This window comes from Hydra vulgaris, chromosome 06, assembly GCF_038396675.1.
Source record: "Hydra vulgaris chromosome 06, alternate assembly HydraT2T_AEP".
NCBI classification, from domain to species: domain Eukaryota; kingdom Metazoa; phylum Cnidaria; class Hydrozoa; order Anthoathecata; family Hydridae; genus Hydra; species Hydra vulgaris.
In genome coordinates, this window is record NC_088925.1 from 44,809,537 (window position 1) to 44,835,000 (window position 25,464).

At 29.5% G+C, this 25,464-nt stretch overlaps 1 protein-coding gene across 1 annotated transcript in view; it reads right to left on the minus strand.

Annotated features, from left to right (window-relative positions):
* Positions 1-25,464, minus strand: part of LOC100212302 (DNA ligase 4) — a 76,813-nt gene that overhangs the window by 3,754 nt on the left and 47,595 nt on the right. Inside the window, exons 12-18 of the mRNA XM_065800256.1 lie at positions 15,536-15,685; positions 15,352-15,441; positions 14,826-14,914; positions 14,705-14,753; positions 14,353-14,591; positions 12,314-12,341; positions 9,505-9,587 (exon numbers count right to left, since the gene is read on the minus strand). Coding sequence (XP_065656328.1) covers positions 9,505-9,587; positions 12,314-12,341; positions 14,353-14,591; positions 14,705-14,753; positions 14,826-14,914; positions 15,352-15,441; positions 15,536-15,685 — 728 coding nt within the window. The remainder of the gene's footprint in view (positions 1-9,504; positions 9,588-12,313; positions 12,342-14,352; positions 14,592-14,704; positions 14,754-14,825; positions 14,915-15,351; positions 15,442-15,535; positions 15,686-25,464) is intronic.

Genomic DNA, 25,464 nt, shown 5'->3' on the forward strand with positions numbered 1-25,464 from the left:
ATTAAATTAGTTATCAATTTTGCCCAGCAAAAATTGAATTCTGGCCCACTGTGTGTTGTGGCGAAGATGGGGGAGGAAGGAGGAGGGGGGGGGGGAGGAGGAAGGGAGGAGGGGAGATGTTCAAAAAGGTCAAAAGTTGCGTGACGTTATTTAAATCAATATTTCACCTATTACATATTTACAAAAACAATATTTTTAATGTCAAGGTTTTTTTTAACAAATAAGTTAAAATTTAACAAAGCTTGCATATCAATAAAAATATTTTCAAACACATGAGATATTCTTAATTACATAAAACACATAAATAAATTACATAGCATACATGTCGGTTAAATGTCGGTTTGTAAAATTATTTCAAAAAAAGACACTATAAGTTAAATTAAATGATTCTGTTACAACAAATCTAGGTTAACAACAAACAGCAACCTTGGGGTGTACAAGCTTACGTGTTCATGTGGGTGAATTTATATTGATGATACAAAAAAGTTTTTTGTTTCATCATTAAAAAGAATTTGGCAAAGAAGCATAGAAAACAAAACGAAAAGCGACGAGTCAGATCGCTCTCCAGAGTTTTTGAAAATATGGATAACAGATGCTGCTTTCCAGTAGGCTGGAAAACGATACTCTGATAAGCACTTGTTAAATAATTTTGAAAGTATAGACGGCAGCTACGGAAAACACTTCTACATGACTGTAACAGGTATGTTGTCCAGGCCACATGCTATAGAAGAGTCTAAGCGGGAAATCACTTTAGACACAGAATCTGGAGTGATAGGAATGTCAAGCAATGAATCAATCTATTTGTCGACTATATCAGGTAGAACGCATCTAGTGGAATCAAGAGATATTGATAAAAAGTTTTTAGATAACAATACAGCTTTGTCTTTAGGTGAGGTGACAAAATCTGAGCAAGAGAGGTGGAATAACAATATAGAACTTATTATACTGTTAAAGATTCTTATGATACTGTTAAAGATTCTCCAGAAGTCACGAGAGCCTAATTTTTGAAATGAAATGCGAGATTTCGTGATCTGAGAATAGCGGGCTATGGCGTTGGACAAAAGCTTTTTACAATGGTTTTAGCAATAGTAAACAGATGTCTATTTTCTGGAGAGTTGTTTTGCTGATAGATATGAAAGTAATGGTTTCGATTGGAAATTGCAGTAGTACAATGCGAGGAAAACCATGGAGAACAGTGAGGCTTGACTTGGAATCGTTGAGAGGGAATAAAAAATTCCATGCCAGCCTGAACCCAAAAAGTTAGACGCACATTTGTCAGCAGGAAGACAAAAGATTTCTACCCAAGCCATCACGAAGAAAATAATAAAAAGAGCCCCAGCTTTAAAGTAGTTGTAAGAGCTTTTATGATAGATTTTGATGATGAAGAATGAGGTAATAATTTTAGAGAGATCAAACCGTGATCAGAAGCACTTAAGGGTGAAAGTGGAGAAACTGGGCACCGACTAGGATCAGAAACAAGACATAAGTCTAGTAGAGAAGGTAATTGATTTGCATTGTCTGGAAAGCGAGTTGGAAAATTGACTATTTGAGTTAGGGATTGAGAAAGCCAAAAGTTGTGGGCTTCAACACCTGCAGAGTCACTGACACTAGAGCCAAGCCATTCAGTGTGATGAGCATTAAAGTCACCAACAACAACAATATTGGTTGATGGATCCATCAGCCAATTTTGCTTCTGATCACGGTTTGATCTCTCTAAAACTATTATCTCATTCTTCTTCATCATCAGAGTCCCCTTACCATCATAGCTCTTACAACTACTTTAAAGCTGACTGGGGGTCTTTCCGTGATTTTCTTTGTGATAGCCCTTGGGAAGAAATTTTTGGGTTCAGGCTGGCATGGAATTTTTTATTGCCTTTCGACGATTCCAAGAGAGAGGTCTTGGTCAATTAGATCAGAAATAACATCAAAAAGAATGCAGTATTGAGATGAAGAGCAATATAGAACAAGGAGAAAGGCGATTGAGTGAAGTGGTGCTGATCGAAAGTACATAAAAAATAGTGGATTCAAATCTAGTTTCCCAACAAATAGGTGAATTCTAACGAATGTAAATGCCCAGACCAAACATATGACCAAGATGCAAGATGAGACAGCCGAACTCAAATTAGTCTCACAAAGAGCAAGCAGGTCTGGTGAACTTTGCAAGAGATAAGACTCAGCAGATAAAAAGTTACTTCGAAGACCACGAATATTAGTGAAAGATAGATTTAGAAATTTGTTAAAGGCAATGGATTCTTGAGTTTTATTGTTTTTAGTACTTTAGTCATTTTTAAATTTTATAAAACTTGACTCAAAGCACAGATAGTACTCAGTACAGTATTTAATAGTCTAAGCAATTGCCTCAATACTATTAATAAACCCTAAGCCGTAACAAATGGCTCCAAATGTGGCCTCAACATACCAAAAATACGAACAGGGACACCGTCCATACACAACATGGCACTGTAAGTACTCTGATATTTTATAGCTGTTGATGGAATCAGCCTTTCTGAGAGCTACCACAGAGTTCGGGAAACCTGACTACCAGCCAATCTTAGAACCATAAAATGGAGTTTTAGAGCTGTACCCTCATTAGGAGATAACTAGAATAAGTTGCCTAGTCATAAAAAAAGACACAAGCAAAACCCATACATTGAGTCAAGAAGATCCAGCATTCAGCATCCTAAACTGGAATCAATTGATTATAAATACATCTGTGCCAGCTCAATATAAAAAGAGGGGGTGCAAACCTGGTCAAAAGATAGAATCAATTTACCCCTTAGTCTTTGCCTAGGAAGCCTTCTACAAAACATCATCTGATTGAAACACCATCTCTAGGCCTTTAAAAACTTTATAAAAAATATTTTTATAAACATACATTTATTTATTGAATAAGTTAGTATTTATAAAAAATAATATTTCAATTTTTTTTTAAATTGCCTTTTTAAGTACGGGATTTCCAGGAGTAAAAAAAAAAATAGGTTTTCACTAAATCTTTATATTATCCATGACAATTTTCAAAACTCTGTATTACTTTTTATAAATTATCAAATAAAATTATATGTTTAATAAATTTAAAACCAAGAAGAAAAATTGATTGGACCATGTTACTACAGAGGTAGCCATTATCTTGATTGTTACAAGTTTCTGCTATAAATTGACTTTTTGTAAGCAAAAATAATATTTGGCTACCTCCCAGTGAACACGGGACTTAAAAAAACGTCTTTTGGACGTTCAAATTGTTCAAAAGACGTCTTTTTATGTCCTGTGCTCACTGGGCTCTGTAGTAAAATGCTAGAAAATCAATTCAACTGTAGTAGATTTTATTAAAAACTGACTAGTTAACAGCTTTTGTTAAGTTTGAAATATAAACTTAACAAAAACTGTTAACTAGTTATAAGCTGTTAATCTTTAAGTTATAAGTTCTAAACTAAGTTTAAAGTATAAAAATGTTTACATTCAATCTTAGGAAACTCTTGTTTGGTGATTATCCTCCTAGGCATATTTCCACAAGTAAAAATGAATCTGCTATTATTTTATACATACATACATACATACATACATACATACATACATACATACATACATATATATATATATATATATATATATTTATATATATATCGGACAAAACGAGTGCAACCAAATAATGCTAATTTAGTTTCTTTATATAAAAGTGCTGCATTTTTTCAATTTAGAGAAATAACTATGTAACTGTTTAGAGACAAAGTTCTTCAAGTTTTATTCATCACAAAGTTCATTATTTGTACACGAAAATTAATAAATTAATCAAAAGTATTATAAAAAGCTGATTTCCTTCTGGACAAAACAAGTGCAACTCGACAAAATGTTGACCAAGCTGTATTTCGCTATTAATATTTTGTGGCAAATCCTTTGTTTTCGACCACAGCCTTGCATCTTCAAGGCATAGATTCGATCAGGTGATCAATGAAACTTTGCGGAATCGCTGCCTAGGCCTTTTGGATTTGTTCAAACAGTTGATCCTTATTACGAACACCTTCACGATTAATTCTGCGGTTGACGATCTCACACAAGTTCTCGATAGGGTTGAGATCCAGAGGTTGAGGCGGCCAATCCATCACCGAAAAGTGGTTGTCTTGAAACCACTGCTTGACTACTTTTGCAGTGTGTTTCGTATCATTGTCTTGCTGAAAAACCCGTTTTATTGGCATATTTCATTCAGCATGAGGTAACACAACATCTTTCAAGATATTTTTATACATGAAACGGTCCATTATTCCATCATTTCGATGTATTGGACCTAGATCATTAGCAGAAAAACACCCCCAGACCATTACATTGCCTCCACCATGCTTCATGGTCTTATGGCAGTAACATAAATCGAGGCGTTTTCCGGCCGGTTGACGTACACGGCAAATGCCATCGCTCCCAATGATGTTGAACTTCGATTCATCCTTTCTGCACATTCCAGTCAATATGAGATGTAGCAAACAGGAGTCTTTTCTTCTGGTTTTTTAGTGAAATCAGCGGTTTCTTTGCAGGCCGTCGAGAAAACAATCCGGCTTCAACAGCACGTCATCTGATTGTTCGGTCCGATACAGGCAGCTCTAATTGCTTATGTATCTTGACTGATGATATCCAGGGATCCTTCTTGACGGATCTGACGATCATAGAATCCTCTCTAGAAGTGGTGGAACGCGGTCTTCCACCTTTGTTATCTGCTGCCAACTTCCCCGTAGAATGATATTTGGAACATAGTCTTTATACCGTCCATTTTTTTACGCGATATTTATCACAAACACTTTTTTGTGACATTCCACTTACGTAATCGCCAATAATTTTCTTTCTTAGTTCCAATCCAAGACTGTCGTGCCATTTTTGCACTTGAAGTCATAAAAATAATAAAAATAAATAATCACGCTTCTTAAGGCTTACCGTGTTACATTTACCTTGTGGATGATACAATAATGCTCTGTGGAACACAACGTCTTGGTTGGATGTGGACTGTATTGATGTAATGAAACACTTGTTGTATTTCACTTCTTGTATTGACGTTCTTCGATAAAACACTTTGATAAAACTCACTTTGATAAACGGTCTTGATAATACTGACTGATTGACTTCCATATACTGACTGAATTACATGTCGATTTACATGTCTCTTATATAGTAAAATGAACCTGTGTGAACCTGTTCTAGAAGATTCTAGATGCTTCTTTTTGATGCTTCTGGAAGCTTCTGGATGCGTCTGGATGCTTCTGAATGTTTCTGAATATTTCTGGATGCTACTGGATGCTTCCAGATGATTCTTCTGGAAACTTCTGGAAGCTTCTGCATGCTTCTGGAAACTTCTGGATACTTTCTTTAATTATTAAAAAACTTCCGTGACGTTGACACGGACCAGACTTAAGAAATGAAACAAACCAAAAAAGTTGCACTTGTTTTATCCACTGCAAAATGGTACTTGTCAACGAAATTCTGCCTGTGTGCTGTCACCTGTCAGCTGATTGCTCATGTCATGGCATGCTATGACTCCAGACTCCTGAACTGTTTGCTGTGGTAGTATAGTTCGTTTTGTTTTAAAGACATGTAAAATTAGGAACATTTTTTAGCATTGTTCGGTGTTGGTTGCAAATGTTTTGTCCAATACTGTATATATATATATATATATATATATATATATATATATATATATATATATACATAAATATTTATATATATATATATACATATATATATAAAATAGTAGTATATATATATATTATATATATTTTATATATATATATATATATATATAAATTTTTATGTACACATATATATATATATAAATATTTATATACACACATATATATATATATAAATATTTATATACACACACACATATATATGTATATATATATATATATATATATATATATATATATATATATATATATATATATATATATATATATATATATATATATATATATATATATACACATACATACAAGCGCACACACATACATGCTCACACGCACACACACACACACACACACACAAACACACACACACACACACATATATATATACAGGCCTTGTTAAGAAGCGTTACGCAGCTCGCATTTTGCTTGCGAAAAGGCGATTTGCCTACGCGTTCAGCAGTTTTGCGCTACGCAAAAATTTATATCTTTTAGAATATTTAAATTACCTTTTGATTGTCGTTAAGTTGACGTAACGTAACGTTTATTCAGAAGAAATAAAGTCGTTAGTAAAAGCGTTTAACCGCAATTGTAAAGTAATAGATTTTTTGTTAAAGAAACAGTTTGTTTCATAATTTTTTTTGTTGTTGTTAAAAATTAGTTAAAAAAAATAAAGTCTTTTAAGTTTTATTTTAAGGAATTAAATATATAAATTCCTTTTAAATATTAAAATTATTTTTAGTCATAATAGTTTAAAAAATGCACGATTTATTTTGATGTAAATATTTTATTGATAAGATATTTTGTTTATGGTTAATTCAATAACGTAAAGTTTTAAAGACGTTCGTTTAATTTATGAAAATAAATTATGATCACGAATATGTTATCGGTAACTGATAAATAACAAAAAAAACAACTCTTTATTGTTTAAAAACGTTATTAAAAAGAGTTCACAAATTAAATAAGACAAAATTTATTAACAGTTAATAAAATAACCAAAAACCAACTGTAAAATCATAAGAAAATAAACAAACATTATTTTACGTTTCATGAAAAAAATATTTTTTTTCAAAATAAAATTTAGTTCATATTTGAAAAAAATAATAAAAATGATTTTTTAAATAAGAACTTTGATTTTATTTGTAACTTTTGTTATAGTGAGAAAAAAACAAACTGTTTGTGTGATTTTTAACGCGTTAATAAAATAACTTTAATTACAATGTGGTACTTGAAAAGACGCTAGTGACGCAATATAACTTCTAACGATGCAAAATATATTTGCTGAGTTGAGTTACTTAGAAAATTGTTACGCGTTTTCGCTACGCAGCGAAATCTCGTAACAAGGCCTGTATATATATATATATATATACAATGTTCATAACTTATTTTTAATAATATAACTATATATTGCATTCACAAGCGATGTTTGCATTTTTAATTTTTAACCAAAAAAAAAATGTAAAAACGTTTATATTTATTAACAAACACCTTTTTTTGATAATAGGGACTTTATTTGGTTCAAATTTGTTACTGCAAGCTCTTTATAATTTATTTACGAAAAATTTGAACATTTAAAAAATGGTTTTTTTAAATTGAAGAGTATTGAATTTATACTAGATAAAGTACTTTTGTAGTAAAGTCTAATTTGTTAACTATTTATACCACAATAAATGACAACATAACACTTAACAATCTTGTATCAAATATGCCTAAAAAATTGCCTCTCAGCCCTGCCATGTACAGTGGGGTGCAAAAAAAAAAAAAAAAAGCCGCACTAACATTTTTTTTTGATTTTAAGTATACAATGTATACGGAAGCAAAACTAAAAAAATTGGATGTGGTAGTGAAAAATTTTGGACAGGAAAAGTATGTTTATATATACATTAATGTTTATATAGAAAAAATCTTTAAAAAACAGATTATTACAAACAGATTTAATATTTTAGAAAACATTCTAACAGATATAGAAATTTGACGAATTATTGAAGCTGCTGACCAAGGTGAGTCTCACAGAAGCATTAGAAAACGTTTTAAATGAAAAAAACTCAGCTATTAGTAGATTGGTGAAGAAATATAAACACAATGGTACAGCTGAAAGGTTTGTTTGATCTGGGATAAAGCCTAAAACTTCAAAAAAGGAAAATCGCTATATTCTTAATGCCATCAAAAAAGATTGTAAAGTTACATGTTTTGACATAAAACTAGATTTGAACCATACTAATATCTCAAAATGGAAAATATCTTGTCGAATAAAAGAATCAGATGAGTTTTTTTGCTGGAAAACAAATAAAATAACCCTTTGCTTGTCAAATCAATCGCAAAAAAATAAAAATAAAGTGGTGCATAGAGCACAAAGATTAAACATGTGAGCAATGGACTAAAGTTAATTGGAGCGATGAGTCTTCTTTTGTGTTTTTTTATAATGGTCAATCTCACTGCTGGAAATTAATTGGGAAAAAGTTCAACCCCCAAACATGTAAAGCAACCATTAAACATGACAAAAAGATTAATGTTTGGGGTTGTTTTAGTGCACACCAAGTTGGAAAGCTTTACCAGGTAGAGGGTACCATGGACCAGCATTTGTGTCAAAAAATCTTAGTTAATCAATTTGGACCAAGTTTAGAAGTACTTTCCCTAATAATGACATCTTTCAACAATATAACAAACCTAAACATATGGCACGGTTGAATAAAAGATATCTGGAATCAAAATTGATACCAGTTATGTCTTGGCCAGCACAGTCTCCTGATTTAAATCCAATAGAAAATCTTTGGTCTATATTGGATGAAAATTGCAAGATTGTAGGGCAACAAATGAAGATGAACTGCTCCAAATTCTTCTTGCTGGTTGAATGCTTTAGCAAATGACTTATTAAAAAGACTTGCAGATAGTATGCCTTCTAGATGCACAGAAGTCATAAGAAACAAAGGATGACCAATTAAGTACTAATAAAGCTAAAACTTGAAAAATATTTTACAAATACTAATTTCTTTTCATTATATGTAATGTACAATAATATTATATACATTTCGAGTGTGGCCTTTTTTTTGCACACCTCCTCTTCCCTCCTCCCCCCCCCCCCCCCTCGTATGTCTTGAAATTCTAAAAAACCGTTTTTTACAAAAACCAAAAAATTTTTTTTTGTATATTGAAATGAAAACAAAAGTTTTATATCTACTGAAAAAATCAGTTCAACTTGTTGAATGCTTCTTTACTTAATTTATTTAGTATAAGAGCAAGTATATGAAGTCATAAAAAAGACTTTTAGTTTAAACTTTTAAGTATCATAAAATCACTGCTTTTTCCTGGTCTTTGGTGATCAGAAGTTCCTAAAATGTTGAGAGATTAATGGACTACTTTAGTAGACAAAACCTTGATATTTAAGGTACAGACACTAGCAATTTTTAACATTGACTTCTTATCTAAAATGGCATCCAGAGACTTAGAGACATCAGGACTGAAAAATGATAGGTTCAACCACTGAAAATCCTGTCATTTTTTAAAAATTTAGTGCTTTTATGGATTTAACTAGTGGTTTTTTTGGATTTAATTATGTATAGAAACTAGCAACAAAATGGTTAATGACCAAACCAATAAATCACTAGAGTGAGTAATGAAATAATACATAAGGGGTCATCCACAAATGACGTCAGGCAATTATTAACTTTTTATGACCCCCTCCCCCCTACTCGTCACATCATTGTAACTGTTAAGTAACAAGTTCCATATGAGACGTCACAAAACAGAAACCCCTCCCTCACCCTTAACGCGTGACATAATTTATAGATGATTCCTAATTGAAATAATTTATTATTGAAACTAAAACATCTTGTTTAAAAAATACCTTTCATCAACTAATACATGGGAAGCGACATTTAGCTGATTGCACAAAGTTCCACCATAAAAACGGAACTCTAAACTAACGAACTAAAAACAACAACAAAAATTAATAATCAAAAGTTATAGATGGTAGTCTCTCTTTTCAAACCCCTATTCCGACATGGAGCATTCTTGACATCCGAAAACCAGGATTTTTAGGGGATAGGGAAATTGGGAAATATAGGGATAGGCGCATCGCAGTGTAAATACATCGACTGATTTATATAGCCATAGGCAAATTACGTGTGTATACATCGAATGAGGGTTTGGGTTTAGACAGGTTGTCTTGAACTAAAAGATTAATCTTTTTCATCTTTACAGACTTAAAGGAGACCTTCGGAATAGAGGTTTGGTAAGAGAGCTTACCATTATAGACAGAACATGCATACAAATATTTTATTTTATAAGTATTTGTCTCACAAAAATTATAAAATAAATCTTTTAAAATATTTAAAAAAAAACATATGAATACCTAAAATTAGATAACTATAATTAGATTGATGTAATCTTTTGTGAATATAAAATTAGATAACTATAATTAGATTGATGTAATCTTTTGTGAATATAAAATTAGATAACTATAATTAGATTGATGTAATCTTTTGTGAATATAAAATTAGATAACTATAATTAGATTGATGTAATCTTTTGTGAATATAAAATTAGATAACTATAATTAGATTGATGTAATCTTTTGTGAATATAAAACTAGATAACTATAATTAGATTGATGTAATCTCTTGTGAATATAAAATTAGATAACTATAATTAGATTGATGTAATCTTTTGTGAATATAAAATTAGATAAATAAAAGTAGATTGAACTAATTACTAGGATTTTTTCATAATTTGCAGGAACATACACATTAGTGAGCCACTGCATAAATTGCTTATCTTCCATCCATCCGGATAGAGATATAGCGTATATGGTATCATCTGGACCACTTAAACACCAATCTCTGTACAGATGTTTTTTTGATTTAAAATTAAAAATGTATAGAGCGAGACCATTATGAGCAGCATTAATGCAATTTCCATTCCAAATTGTATAATGGATTTTTTCATTACTGCCAACCAATTTCAATGGTCATTTTGCACCACCCGGGCAAACTATGTTTTGCTTACATTGATCACCAGAGAAGCCAATTTCATCAAAATTCCACAAATGAAATGGGGTGTTTTACTTGATACCTGCTACATTGAATTTTCTTTGCAGTGTGTTGAAATACTTTGCTACTGTTTCTTGCGAGCAAGAAGTGGCTCTGAGTGATGAAATATTGCCTATGGCTCTGATGCTCAACCTATAACTCCAACAGTTTTTGAAAAGGTTATACCAATCTCTTCCTGGTGTACCATTAGAAAAAAAATGAGATCGACCTTGGTGTTGCAAATAGTTGGTAACTAGTGTGATGTTGTTGTTGTAAGTTCTACCAAAGCCCGAATCAGATAAATTTGATGAGCATATCTACCAAAACTGATTCAAGTTGTTTTAACAAACTCATGCTTGAAGCATTGCCGACTGTTTTACCTATGCTGTGGACATTCCTGTAAAGAGTTGCTACTGATATGCTGAATGATTTAACAGATTTGTTAAATAAAAATTTAATGCTTTAACCACAGCAACTTGCTCCTCAGTGTATAGTTTTTCTTTTTTTTTTTTTACTCAGAAAAGTATTCTCTACAACGCGGTTTAAAAATTTTTGCAAAAAGATTATCCAATAATTAATTTAGAGCAAAAGAATAAACATTGTCATAACTATTTCATTTTACCCGCTATTTTACTTTACCCTCTTTTACTCTATATAATTTTAATTGCAAAAATTAAAAACATTTTCAAAAATTAAATGCCATTCTGAAAAATTAAGGGCTCAATATGACTAATTTACTGCTATGGACCAGAAAGCCCATTATGTTTGATGGAGTGTCACCTGGGATATTTTTTAATGATAATGTATTGTTTTCATTATTTCAACATGATTTAAAAAAAGTTAAAATCAATTTCATTTGCTAAGAGTAAAAAAATTTGTAAAACTCTAATCACTCATTAACGAGCAATAAAGTTTTCTAAAAAATAGAAAAGTGTTTTAACAGTGTTAAGATATAATAGACATTTATTTATAATATTATTGAATTCCTTCATAGATCTGATAAATCCATTTTGTATATATGCTTCATAGCAGAAACAAGATCACCAATAGTTTGTAGGGTTCCTATATCAAGTTTACTTTTACCACTACACCATAAACAAGACCCACCATGACCCTTGATTACACACTGGCTCCCATATATCAGTGAATTTTTTTTCTTCAAAATTTTAACTCTTATGAGACCCAGGTTAATATACTTTTGAAGAAAAAAAAAATTCACTGATATATGAGAGCCAGTGTGTAATCAAGGGTCATGGTGGGTGATCTTTTTCAAAAATTAAGTTAAACCAATGACTTTTCAGTTGCTTTTAAACCAAAGTTCATCTGTTTTTTATCAAAAAAACTGGAGATACCAAAAATTTACCAAAAAGTCAACACCCTAATATGTGTGTGTGTGTGTGTGTGTGTGTGTGTGTGTGTGTGTGTGTGTGTGTGTGTGTGTGTGTGTGTGTGTGTGTATATATATATATATATGTAAATATAAATATATATAAAATATATATTTATTTATGTTGAAATCTGTAAATGTTATAAACAATAATTATTAAACGTTATTCAAAATAAACTTTATATATAACTTTATAATTCTAAAACTAATTTTAAGTCAAACTTTAAAAAATTACTTACAGAATGTAATTTGGATGCTAAATACAATCTATAAGTATAAAAAAAATACAATCTCAAAATAAAATAAAATCTTGTAATGTAGTGGTAGTGGTAGTGTAAGGTAGTAGTGTAGTGTTAGAGGGCTTGGGGAGGGCTTAGGAAAATAAATTAGGTTCCAACTTCTTACTATTAACTGTTTTTCATTAAAATTCAAAACAAGTAGTAACCAGGGAACTGGGACTAATTGGATACAGTTTGTAATTGGATACAGACTAATTGGATACAGACTAATTGGATACAGATAATTGGATACAGGGAACTGGGACTAATTGGATACAGTTTTACTACTACTATTTTTTAAAACTCTCAACCTTTCAATTTTAAAGCTTTAAAGCATTTTGCTGTAGGTAAAGGTGATTGACTGAGCAACTACAGCATAAGATGATTTACAAAAATTACTTTTAGTAAAACAGTAATAATATAAATTTTTAAACTTAAACGTTTTTCAACTTTAGCCTAGCTAAGTTAATTATAATTTTTAGTATTGGCCACAGCACTAAATTTGATCTATTTAGTGGATGGTTTAATGTGTTCAATGACAAAGTAACAAAGAAACAAGGACAAAGATATAAAAGATATAAATTACAGTTTAGCAGGTTGAGAAGAGGTCATACTTTTCTACTCTCAAATTGTTAATCAAGACATTCCTTTTGTCCATTGCTCCAGTACTACACAGCCTTAAGCTGCCTGTTCCAACTTTCTCTGGAAAGATTTGCCATTTTTAAAAGAAAGCAGCAAGTCCAACAGCGAGAAAGGTATTAAAGATAAAAATTATAGTATTGCAGGTGCAGTTAAGGAAAAGAGGCTATACTTCCCTAAGCAAAAAGATGGTAACAATCTAATAGAAGACCTAGGACTTACTAAATTGAATGATGAGCTTCAGATATCCAGGATCGAATAGTAAATTATCTGGATAAAAACATGCAAGTGGCAGTTCAGAGAATGTGTCACCAAAACTTTTCGAGGCTCTTGATATCACTTGTACTCTTAATGGCACCTATTTAAAGACAGTTTACCTAGGAGCCTAAAAGTCATGTTGCTTCACAACAAAAACAACTACACATCTACTCTGATGGCTCACTCTGTGCATCTTAAATGGACTATACCAGTGTTAAGGTGTTTCCTTTGTTTCTGGGACAGTTTCGATATTAAGGTGCACTATCAAAGAACAAGATTAGCCACAACAGATCAAGTTCTGTGGTGGCAAGAGCAATGTGAAGTGGCAATGACAAATAGAACCTCAGAAAATTTTTACAACCAGAATGTACATTTCTATGAGTCAACAACTTGACCTATAATGTTTAACTCACCCATTCTAATTATGATTTAACAAAATAAAATAAAAGTGAATATATATATGTAATATCTAAAAACTTTTAAATATATAGTATATAATATTTAAGTATATAATTATTAATTTTAACAAAATTGATTTATATATAACATAAATATCCTTTCTGTTCACTTTCTTCCGTGGTCAAACTCTCCCAGACAAAAAGTAAAAATAAAATTAAGCAATTTTTAAAACAAGACCAAGAATTACACTGGTGGTTAGTTGCATTATTGCATGAACAAAACTATGTTTAATAGCTACTTATGTGGCAAAAATTGGTAGACCTCTTTTAGCAGGACTACTCATTTTTTTTGAATGTTTTTAAAACCCTCTCTTATACCTACAAATTATTAAAAATTGTGTTCCACAAACCTTGACAAAAACCACCACTCCAAAAAACAAGTTGATCAAAGTACATTCAGGGATATGGTGGGGTTTGACACTGTACTTTTTGGCTTACAAAGCAAGCGTTCTACCACAACACTGCTACCACATACTTTTTTGTTTACTGAGTTTTTTTTAACAATTTCATATATTAAAAAATACTAGTATGCAACAAACAAGCTTGTTTAAATTTTTTAAAAATATAATTAAAAAATTAAGTCTCAATAAGTAAAAACAGAATAGTAGATGATAAAGAAATAAAACTATAAAAATATACACATACTTGTGTCTTCTAAATAAACCAGCAGAACTAATTGTGTAGTGCTCATCTAGTTCTGCTATATTTTCTGCATTTAAATTATCAGCATTCATATGACTAAAAATGTCTGAAAGTGTACTAGGATTTATATCTTCCAAATAATGATCCCCAAATTTATCAAAGTCTACTTCAAAGAGAGCCAAAGTTTTAGTAGTAGAATAGTGCATATATTTAGGACAAAATGGAAGCAGCGCTTTTTTTTCCTATGATACCAAAATAATAAAAATTTTAAACATTACAAATTAATAAAATTATTTTCTGAATCTTACAAATAATAGAAATTTAAAATAACAGACTAAAAAAATATTTTACTTACATAACATTCTAACAGCCAAGTTACTTTTACTACATCACATTTTCCACTACTAAAAAACAAGAGTGAAAATTTTGACCAAAAAATTGATTAGCAAATAATACAGAAAATTACTTTTATTTACCCCATTATGTGCTTGACTCTAACATTAACTTTATCTGCTATAACACAATAGGTATCTTCTCCAGGATTTTGAACAAAAACACCACTCATCTGTAAGTTTTTAAAATAAAATGATACTAAATTACATTACTAAATTATATTACTAAAATACATTAATTTCAGCACAAGCATTAAAATAAAACACTACTATTAGTAGATTATACCAAAATAGTACCATTAGTAATGTGGTAAATTGCTTCTTTAACTGTAAACAGTCAATAGTAAGTAGTCTAGGTCTATGCAAATAAAGTAAACCCTCAGTCTATGAATTACATAGACTGAGAGCTGTTAACACAGAATGAGGTTTTATTTTATTTGCATAGACCTAGATTACTTTAGATTGCAACAGCCCTCAGTCTATGCAAGCAGCCCTTGGTCTATATTAGTGATTCTTAACACACAAATTGATATAATGAATTTATTTGTTAAAATATTGTATATCAATACCTTAAAAAACTATTACTCAAAATAAAATTTTTTGGAAATACCTCTACTATTTTCTCTTCAAGTTGTTGTTTTGTGCATGTTAGTGAACCATTGATAACACAAAATTCTTTTCCTTTAAATGCAGAGCTAGACTAAGAAAAAAATTAATACTATAATGTTAACATAATAATCATTATGTCAACAAACAAACCTGGGTAACAAAACTAAAAACTCTTTTTTTTTTACTTCATTTATATTTGAAACATCAGCAGCTTTGAACTGTTTTCCAATTGCAACTGGAAAATCAACATGGTCATCAAGTCTTCGCTTCTTTTTATTAGATGTAGTAGATGTTTCACTTTCAATGTGTTTAGATGTTAACTTCCCACAGGCTGCCTTGATATAAATACACAAAACATGAATATATTAAAAAATAATTTTATGTAAATTATATACAATATAATTACTACGTTGTAGAAGGCTTCCCAGGCAAGGATTTAGTTAGAGGTAAACTTCTGTCAATTAACCTCACACCCTACTCACCTACTTTATCTAATAGGTTAACCTCACACCCATACCTCACACCCCTACCTTATCTAACAGGTTGGCATAGATCTAAATCCAAGTTACATTGTTTCCAATGATGATGAATACTAGATCTTCTTGACTCTACTTAGTTACTAGTTCCTTTATGGTAGTGACTATGCAATAGGGGTATGACTAAAAAAAAATTTAAGAATTTTTTATTCCCCATGTAACCATGAGTGGAGAAATTATATTTATAAACATAAAATATATTTTTTTTATGTAAATTGTCAAAAAAGATCACCCCTCAAGCTCAAAATAATTTTTCCTATCTTTTTAGTGAGTTATAAATTAGAAATATAATAGAGAACCCAATCTTACTCAATATACGACTGTGATCACAAACATCATAAATTCTACAGATTTCTTTACGAGATAACTGAAACTTTTAATAACTGCAATTTTCGATTTGAACTCTGTTGGACCGCGCGGAAGTGCTTCAGCATTTTATAATTGGTTTTTTGTATATAACCGGAATTGTCTTCTTTAACTTTGTCAAACTGTTATCTTGTGTTTTGAACATTATGTCCAAAAATAGAGTTGCTTCAAACAAGAATAAGAAAGTTTGGGAATCAAATTTAGTAAGGTTTGAAAAAGCTAAAACTTCCAGAAAATGTACTACTGTTGTTAAAAGTATTAGTGAAATGAATAAGATGCCAACAGAACAGCGTATCATTGATCGATTTAAAAGTTTGTCATCAAATGTGAAAAGTAGAAAGGAGAGAATTGCAATTGTGGCTGAAGAAACTAAATTGCTATGGAGAAAGCTAAATATTCCTATTCAACAAGGGAAATCGGCAGCAGAAAGAAAAATAGAAAATGTATTGAAAAAACTTGACAAAGATAGTCGAAAACCCGGAACTCAAAATTTTACACGATTGTTTGACATAACCGATGAGAAAGGTGAATGGTTGTGTCAGGAAGATAAAGAATTTTATTGTCTTCAAAGTCAACAAATGGAAGAGCTGGATATAGTACCACAATTAAAGATGCTGAAGGTATTCATCCAAGAAAATTAGTGTTGATAAAGAAACAAATGTCCATCAGTCAAGGACAAGATTTTGTTGAATCAGCTAGTGAAGGAGAACCTTCAGAAAGTGAAGAGCAGTGTTCCAGCAGTGATATTGAAGCTGAAGGTCCTTCATCATCATCTAAAAAACAAAAAACAAATTCAGCAGTAAATTTAGTGATTTCTGCTGAGATTAGTACCAAAAAAGCACATAAAGTCTGTAAAACTCTTTCAGAAAGTGGTATTTCTATTCATACTCCAACGCAAAGTGGTATCTACAAAGGTGTTATGAAAGAAGGAGAAAAGTTGAAAGCAAATTATATGGAAAACCTAAAAAATGAAAAGTGGTCTTTGCACTTTGATGGAAAACAAATAAAGAAAATGGAACATCAAGTAGTTGTTTTGAAAGATGAAAATAGAGAGGTTAGGCTTGCTGTTCTGGAAATGATGAATGGAAAAAGTGAAACAATATATAATGGGATAAAGCATGTGCTAGATGAGTATGAGCTGTGGCCAGCCATAAAAATGATTGTATCTGACACAACATCTACAAATACAGGATTAAGAAATGGTGTAGTTACACGGTTACAGAAACATTTTAAAACCATTGGACTAGAAAAGCCTGTTTTTATTGGATGCCAACACCATATTCTAGATACTCTTTTGAAACATGTCATGAATGATCTTTTTGAAGGATCGACAATGTCACCATATCTCCATTACCCTTTTGTGACAAGGTTGCAGCAAGATTACGAGAACTTGAAGCTATTGTTTAGTAATATTGGAAATCCTTTGACGAAAGTGAAGCGAACTCGCTGGAGAGATGACATGGATTTCCTGAATCACTTAATAGCATGTTATAAAAAGTTTAAAAGCACAGGTAACTTTACAAAAGTTAATTTCAAATCACTTCCTGCTATAAGCAATGCAAGGTGGAATTCGAGAGCCATTTTTATTCTACTTGCTTACATTTTAGTACCAGAATACCAAGAATCAGAATCAGCTCAAGCAGCATGTGACTTCATCTGTGGTTCATGGGGTGATATATGGTTTGGGGGTCACTACTTCAATCCTGCAGACTTTGTTAATCTATTAGAAGCATGCAATGAGCATCCTAAAGCATTGAAATCATTGAAAAGGTTTTGGTCCACTGAGCCAACACCAATACCAACACAACGTTCAAATATATGTGCAGAACGTGCTGTGAAAGTGATGCAAGACTTAATGCCATTATGCCATAGCATAGAAAAACTAAATATTAAATACTTATTGTCAAATACACAGTAGACAAATTTTATTTATACATGTTTATTGGTTTCTATAAAGTAGTGGAAGATGTGTTGCAAAACTACATTTTTTAAAAAAAATTTACAAATATTTTTTAATTGGGGGGTGAACTTTTTTGACATATAGTAAAAATGCTTGTTATTTATCTGATTTTTGCACAAAATCTCCACTAAATTTAGTATGGGGATATAGGGTTGCAAAATTGTCATATCCCTACTATGCAACTCTTTCTGTGGAACTCTTTTCTGCTGTAAAATGCTTTTGAGGCTGGTTGATAGTAAGATTTCCCAAACTCTGAGGCAAATCTCAGAGAGACTTATTCTATCAACAGCTGTTTAGTTAAAATTAAATTATTTCAGTCTATCCTTTACAAATATTTATGGCCTTCTAAGCTAATTTCATCAGTTGAATCTTTTGCAAAATTCACCAGACCCTGACCACTACACGACATGACTGACATGGTTTGGCTCTAACCTACCCTGGTGGCATCAAAACTCACAACTTTTCTATTTCTTACTCAGATAATTAACTTTGTGACTTGTTTTCCAGAATAGTCACTAGCCTTCACTCCTTGATTTAAGCATTGTCTCTGACCATAGCTTGCATTTGTTTCCTCCTTGTCTCCTTCAGGTGGGTTAAATCATGCTATAATCTAACTGGAACTTGTACCTCGTACTTCTTCTACATTAAATTCACAGTTTAGTTTATTGTTAGACATCAAAATCACTACAGCTGATAAAGTTATTACCCCCCTAAATTCTTTTACAGGTCTTCTACAGTCAGCACAACATTCCTGTCACATAAAAAAGTTTTCTCTTTATAACTCTTTAAATTATTTAACAAGTTTTTAAACAAATTTAAATAAAGTTTCACTACTTGATTTACTCTAACATTTAAAACTTTGAAAACGCAGACAACATGTTTTACTATTATTAGCAGAGTCTTTAAATCCTTGTTAACAAACTTCTAATATCTTATCTAGAGTCTAAAAACTTACTCTCTGACAATCAATATGAATTACAACTTTTTCATTTTACTACTGACTTATTAACTGTTATAACAGTTCTTGCTTGATCATGGAACTTATTAAAATTCCTCTTTTGAGGAAGTAGAGCAATTTCTTAACAACAGAATTTCTTAACAACAGAATTTCTTAACAACAGAATTTCTTAACAACAGAATTTCTTAACAACAGAATTTCTTAACAACAGAATTTCTTAACAACAGAAAGAACCAAGAATAGATAAAAGAATATAAAGTTGGAACTCAGAACATAATGTGAAAATCATGGTCTAAAAATTGTGCTCATGCTACCACCACACATTAAGTTGGGCATGATGAAGCAATTTGTGAATCAGACCCAATTTAATGTATATGCCCTTAACTTGGTTTCACTTACATTTAGAAAATTATCTTTTATTTTCACAAAAATTACTTTTATTTAGTTAACTAATTTACTGAAAATTATTTTTTATTTTGTAAATAATTATCATAATCACAAAGGATATTGATGAATTTATATATATGTTATTAGGGCCGTTCAGAACATGGGGTGTTGAGGGTGTTCTGTACTGTATTTTTATATAACATACTGGATGTTTTAGATTACCCTGACCTAAACTACATGGAGCACTCCAGCTTTTATTGTCCTACAAAACATTTTATTTTGAATAATGCAAATTTGAATACAAATATATCTTTTTATATTTGTATCAACATTTTATATCTTTTTATAATAATATAACTAACCAGAAAAAATACTTAGAGGCTGGGAAAAAAAACATCTGACATCTCTGTAATAAAAAAAACAACCAGTTATAATACAATTAAAATTATTAAACAATCCTTAAATCGTGCTAAATTTTCTTTATTCAGCAACCCCATTCAAGGCTAATAAATAATATGAACAAGAGACAGGACAAAGACAAATTGTATACATACATAAAATTTATATATATTTATATGTGTGTATATATATATATATATATATATATATATATATATATATATATATATATTTATATATATATATATACATATATATATATATATAAATATATATATATATATATATATATATATATAAATATATATATATATATATATATATATAAATATATATATATATATATATATATATATATATATATATATATATATATAATATATATATATATATATATATATATATATATATATATATATATATATATATATATATATATAATAAACTATGTTAATGTATTCTACAAATAGAGTGCTCAATGTTCTTTAAGAACGGAGCAATAATTAATTGGTAAAAACGCTTACCTAGTTTTTTTCTTTAACAATTTGTTTCTTCATCAGTGATGCTTCCTGATGAACTTACCGATGGAAAAACAAATTCTTGAAGAAAAAACTAGACAAGGGTTGTTATTAATTTATGTATATATGTGTGGGTGTGTGTATCTATATATATATATATATATATATATATATATATATATATATATATATATATACACATATATATACATATATATATATATACATATATATATATATATATTTTAAATGCATTCTACCAAAATAGCTCTTCTTAAAAGAATAGAGAAATATGTATCAAATAACTATTATAGTATTAGAAGTAGAACAGAATTATAAATATTAGAAATAATATTTTTTGTGTAGTTTTTTCCAAAAGGTAAATCGATATAAGAAAAAGTGAAGCAAAAATCTGCCATTATGGGGGGGCAAAATCTTAACGCTATTTATAAAAACAAAAAAATGTAATCAATAATAAATCGATACACAGATATCTGAAAACTTTGATGTTATTTTTATTTTGATTTAAAATTTAATAATTATGTAAAATATGCATTGTTTTTTTTTAAACATTTTAAAATCATACTGATTTAAATTTGTTTGATTTTAAAATTTAACATTCAACTCAAATCTTAGGTTTGGTTGGAGTTAAATCTATTATCTTTTAACATTTTATGCATCTGTTAGTCATTAACTACCCTCTGCAGTAATGAAGGTAGTATAGAAGGTATTACAACATAACTGCAAAGTAAACAGAGTTAAAACTTGTAATGAAATATTTTATAAAGCTGTCTTGATAACTAACTAAGCTCTGTGTGACGCAACTTAACTAAGCTCTGTGTGATGCAACTTAATTAAGCTCTGTGTGACACAACTTAAAGGTTCCTTCTAGAAATGTTAAAATTTTATTTATGTTTAAACCCTTTTTATTTTTATAAAAATCATTATTACTATTTTCTATATTTAATTTACCATCAATAATTAAATAATAAAACTTAATAAAACTTCATTTAATACTTTTATTTACAATATTTTCATAATATATATATATATATATATATATATATATATATATATATATATATATATATATATATATATATATATAAATAATCAAAGCATTCTTTACACTATTTTTATTTTAATTTAAACAGCAGAAAAAAAGAATTTTTTAAATGGCGCAGGCTAACTTAAAAAAGACCATCCTACCAGCACTTCTTTGTGCGTTGGCATTAAATTTCAAATAGAAAAGACTGTATGTATATATATATATATATATATATATATATATATATATATATATATATATATATATATACATATATATATATATATATATATATATATATATATATACATACATACATATATATATATATATATATACATATATATACATGTACATATATATATATATATATATATATATTTTTTTTTTTTTTAATAAACAAGACAAACTTTTTAATTAATAAAACCATTTTATTAATTCTAAACAAAACAAAACATGTTTCGACTATCAATAGTCATCTTCAGTTGAAGTTTAATTTTTAAATTTGTTTAAATACCTATATAGGTGATTTTTACAATACCAATACAAAATCTTGAAAAAATTGAAAAAATCACCTATATAGGTATTTAAACAAATTTAAAAATTAAACTTCAACTGAAGATGACTATTGATAGTCGAAACATGTATTGTTTTGTTTAGAATTAATAAAATGGTTTTATTAATTAAAAAGTTTGTCTTGTTTATTAAAATACTTACATTTTTTGTGCTAAAAAGAAATTTTGGATATATATATATGTATATATATATATATATATATATATATATATATATATATATATATATATATATATATATATATATATATATATATATATATATATACACACATTAATATAAACATATATACATATATATAAATATATATATATATATATATATAGATATATATATATATATATATATATATATATATACAGACATATAAACATATATATAAACATGTTATAAACCTTTGAATATAATTAACTTATTTGATTGTTGATGTCAGAGTTATTAGTCCTTGGCCTTGGCCTGTCCTTAAGGCCAAAAATTGAGGCCTTGGCCTTAAAAACTTTGGCCTTGGCCTTGAAAAAAACAACATATTTTCTTATTGATTTCGTTGAATTCTGCGCATATCCTTGGTCTATTTTTACAAAATGTGGTTTTATTGTCACACCACTTGCTACTTACAGTTTTGTTAATAATTGGCCTTATCGTAAGGCAAAAATTGAAGTCTTTGGTCTCAAAAATGTTTGCGTAGGCCTTGAAACTCTTAATCTTGGACTTGTCCTTAAAACTCTTGGCCTTGTAACTTTGGTCTTGACCTTGGCCTTGCTACTTTTGACCTTGTTAACAACTCTGGTTGATGTAGACTGATCATTAACTTTCTTAAAACATTTTCTGTATATAATTGGCCATATCTTTGCAGTCTGATTGTAAAAAAGTTATTTGCTAACATTTTTATTAGTTGTGTGAAATGCATGTCTTCTGTGGCATCTTCATGCTTAGCATCGTGTTCATTTAGGTTATTAAAAAAATGTTTTTTACCAATAATTTTAACATTCATTGTCGGGTTTTTGAGATGACAATTTTGAAAACGCTCTCGCATACTAGTTTGTATAACATCATTTCTTGGAGCAATAAGCCCACCCCTATTTTTACGTTAATCAATGAAAGAACTGATGTTCCATAAGAATGTTCCTCAAATTGTTTTGGGATATAAGTGAGTTTGTACACACAGAACATGTTATCTTTGATAATAATCTTCTTACAATGAATCCAGATATTTATCCTAGAATTGCTTCTTTGTAGATAGAGGTATTATCAATATAATTTTGAATTGTAACAATACCATTATCAAAGTTTAAAAAATATTTGTTTCAAGATTTGAATAAATTGCATATTTTTCACTCCACTTTAATGCAAAAATAGAGCGGCATGCAATATCCTTAATTGTTAAACAATTTGCATGTTTTGAGCCTATAACACAGGTCAACAACAAAAAAAAATTTTTTCTGGTTCCGAGCAAACAATTTGTTTTTTGTATAGCATTTCTCATTTTGATTTCAAATATGCAACTCTTTTTTTACCATCACGTCAAGTTGTAAAAATATTTAGGTTCAAATCTTAAGTATTTAGGGTAACGTCCCTAATATTGTCGAAAAAAAAGTTATTCAAAAGTATGTCAACCTGAGTCTCAAAAGAAGTGTATTTTCATAGAGATTTTAAAAATATTATTCATTTGTAATAAAAAAAAGTGTTTTTTGTATTATTGCTGAATAACATTCTGTTGAAATTTTTTTAAGAGTCTTTAGCATTTTTTCACAACTTTTTTTGTCAATAAATTTTAAGGAAAAATATTTGTGTTTTCTAAAATGAATAACTTCTTTTGAATAACTTTTTTTTTGACAATATTAGGGACTTTACCCCAAATACTAAAAATTTGAACCTAAATATCTTTACAACTTGATGTGATGGTAAAAAATGAGTTGCATATTTGATCATATTATATCAAAATGAGAAATGCTATACAAAAAACAAATTGTTTGCTTGGAACCAGAAAAATTTTTTTTTTGTTGACCTGTGTAATAGAATTGCGTAAAAGAATTCTTTTTACAAATGACTTAAGTTAGATGACTTAAGTGTCAAAGGTTTTTTGCAGCCACAATTAACCCTAATACATAAATTTTTCTCCTATGTTTTAATAAAAGAGTACCATTAGCATCTGTCAACTTTGATAAGTAGTATTATTTGATCAAAAGTTGCATTCAAATAAGGATAGTCATTTAAAAAAAGAGCTTTCTTATATGTTTTTAAATAAAGATTTTTAGAGTTCAGCATATCGTACAATGACCTTTATAAAATTTATAGTTCCTTCAGCATGCTTGAAATTTGGATGTTTGGATAACATAAGAAATTCAATTGCATCTGCAGCTGAATTTGGATAACATAAGAAATTCAATTGCATCTGCAACTGAATTTGGATAACATAAGAAATTCAATTGCATCTGCAACTGAACTACTAAGAGTTTGTTCAGCAAACTTAACATTGGTTTTGTGACACTGGAAATAAATATGTTTTATTGAGATTTTATTTGCGAATTTCAATCCTTCCTCTTCTTGCATTTCATATAGAGCTCTTATATAACTCTATTTAATGTATTTTCCATCACAATCCTTAAGTACCTCTAAATCACATAATGCATTTCTAGCTAATTTTATCACATGACATAGGTCAGGGATTATAGCAAAAATTCAAAAGTAAATCTTCCAATAATTTTTTCAAGCCTTTTCCTAAATGTACATCCTAGTGATGTAACAGAATTAAAGTTGACATTTACACCATCAAATGTAATGCTATATACATTAAATTTTTTACCAGAAGAAATCATTAATGCTTTTTTAATAAGACATTTAAGGTTTTCGGCTGTTATTTTAATACATAGTATATAGCCAATAGCTATTTTCCAATGACCTTGTAATCCTACCAGCATAAATATCAATGCTTCTGTAGCTGGTGTATCTGGTTCAACTGCAACAATACCTTTTCCATAATCTGTAAAACCAATGAATCGACCTGTCTTTTTATCATTTAGAACTAATGTTTTGATTGCCATGGCATCTATAATTAACGCACAATCTTTATAATTAATGTTAGTCACTGCTTTTATATTAACATAACTTGACACATCTTTAAAAAAACCAGGTTCACAATTTACAGAAGTAGTTCAGTTGGCCAAAGAGCTTAAAGCAGGTAAATAGAGTATAGGCTGTAGAAAATTATATGCTTTAGACAAGTAAAAATGCAGAGTTATTGCAAATTTTTTAACTTCATCAGTGTACCTATGCCCCTTTGGAAGTGAAGTATTGTTTTTATACTGATTTTTTATAATATCAAAAGTGAACCCACTAAAGTTTTCACAAAGAACATTAGCAACATCT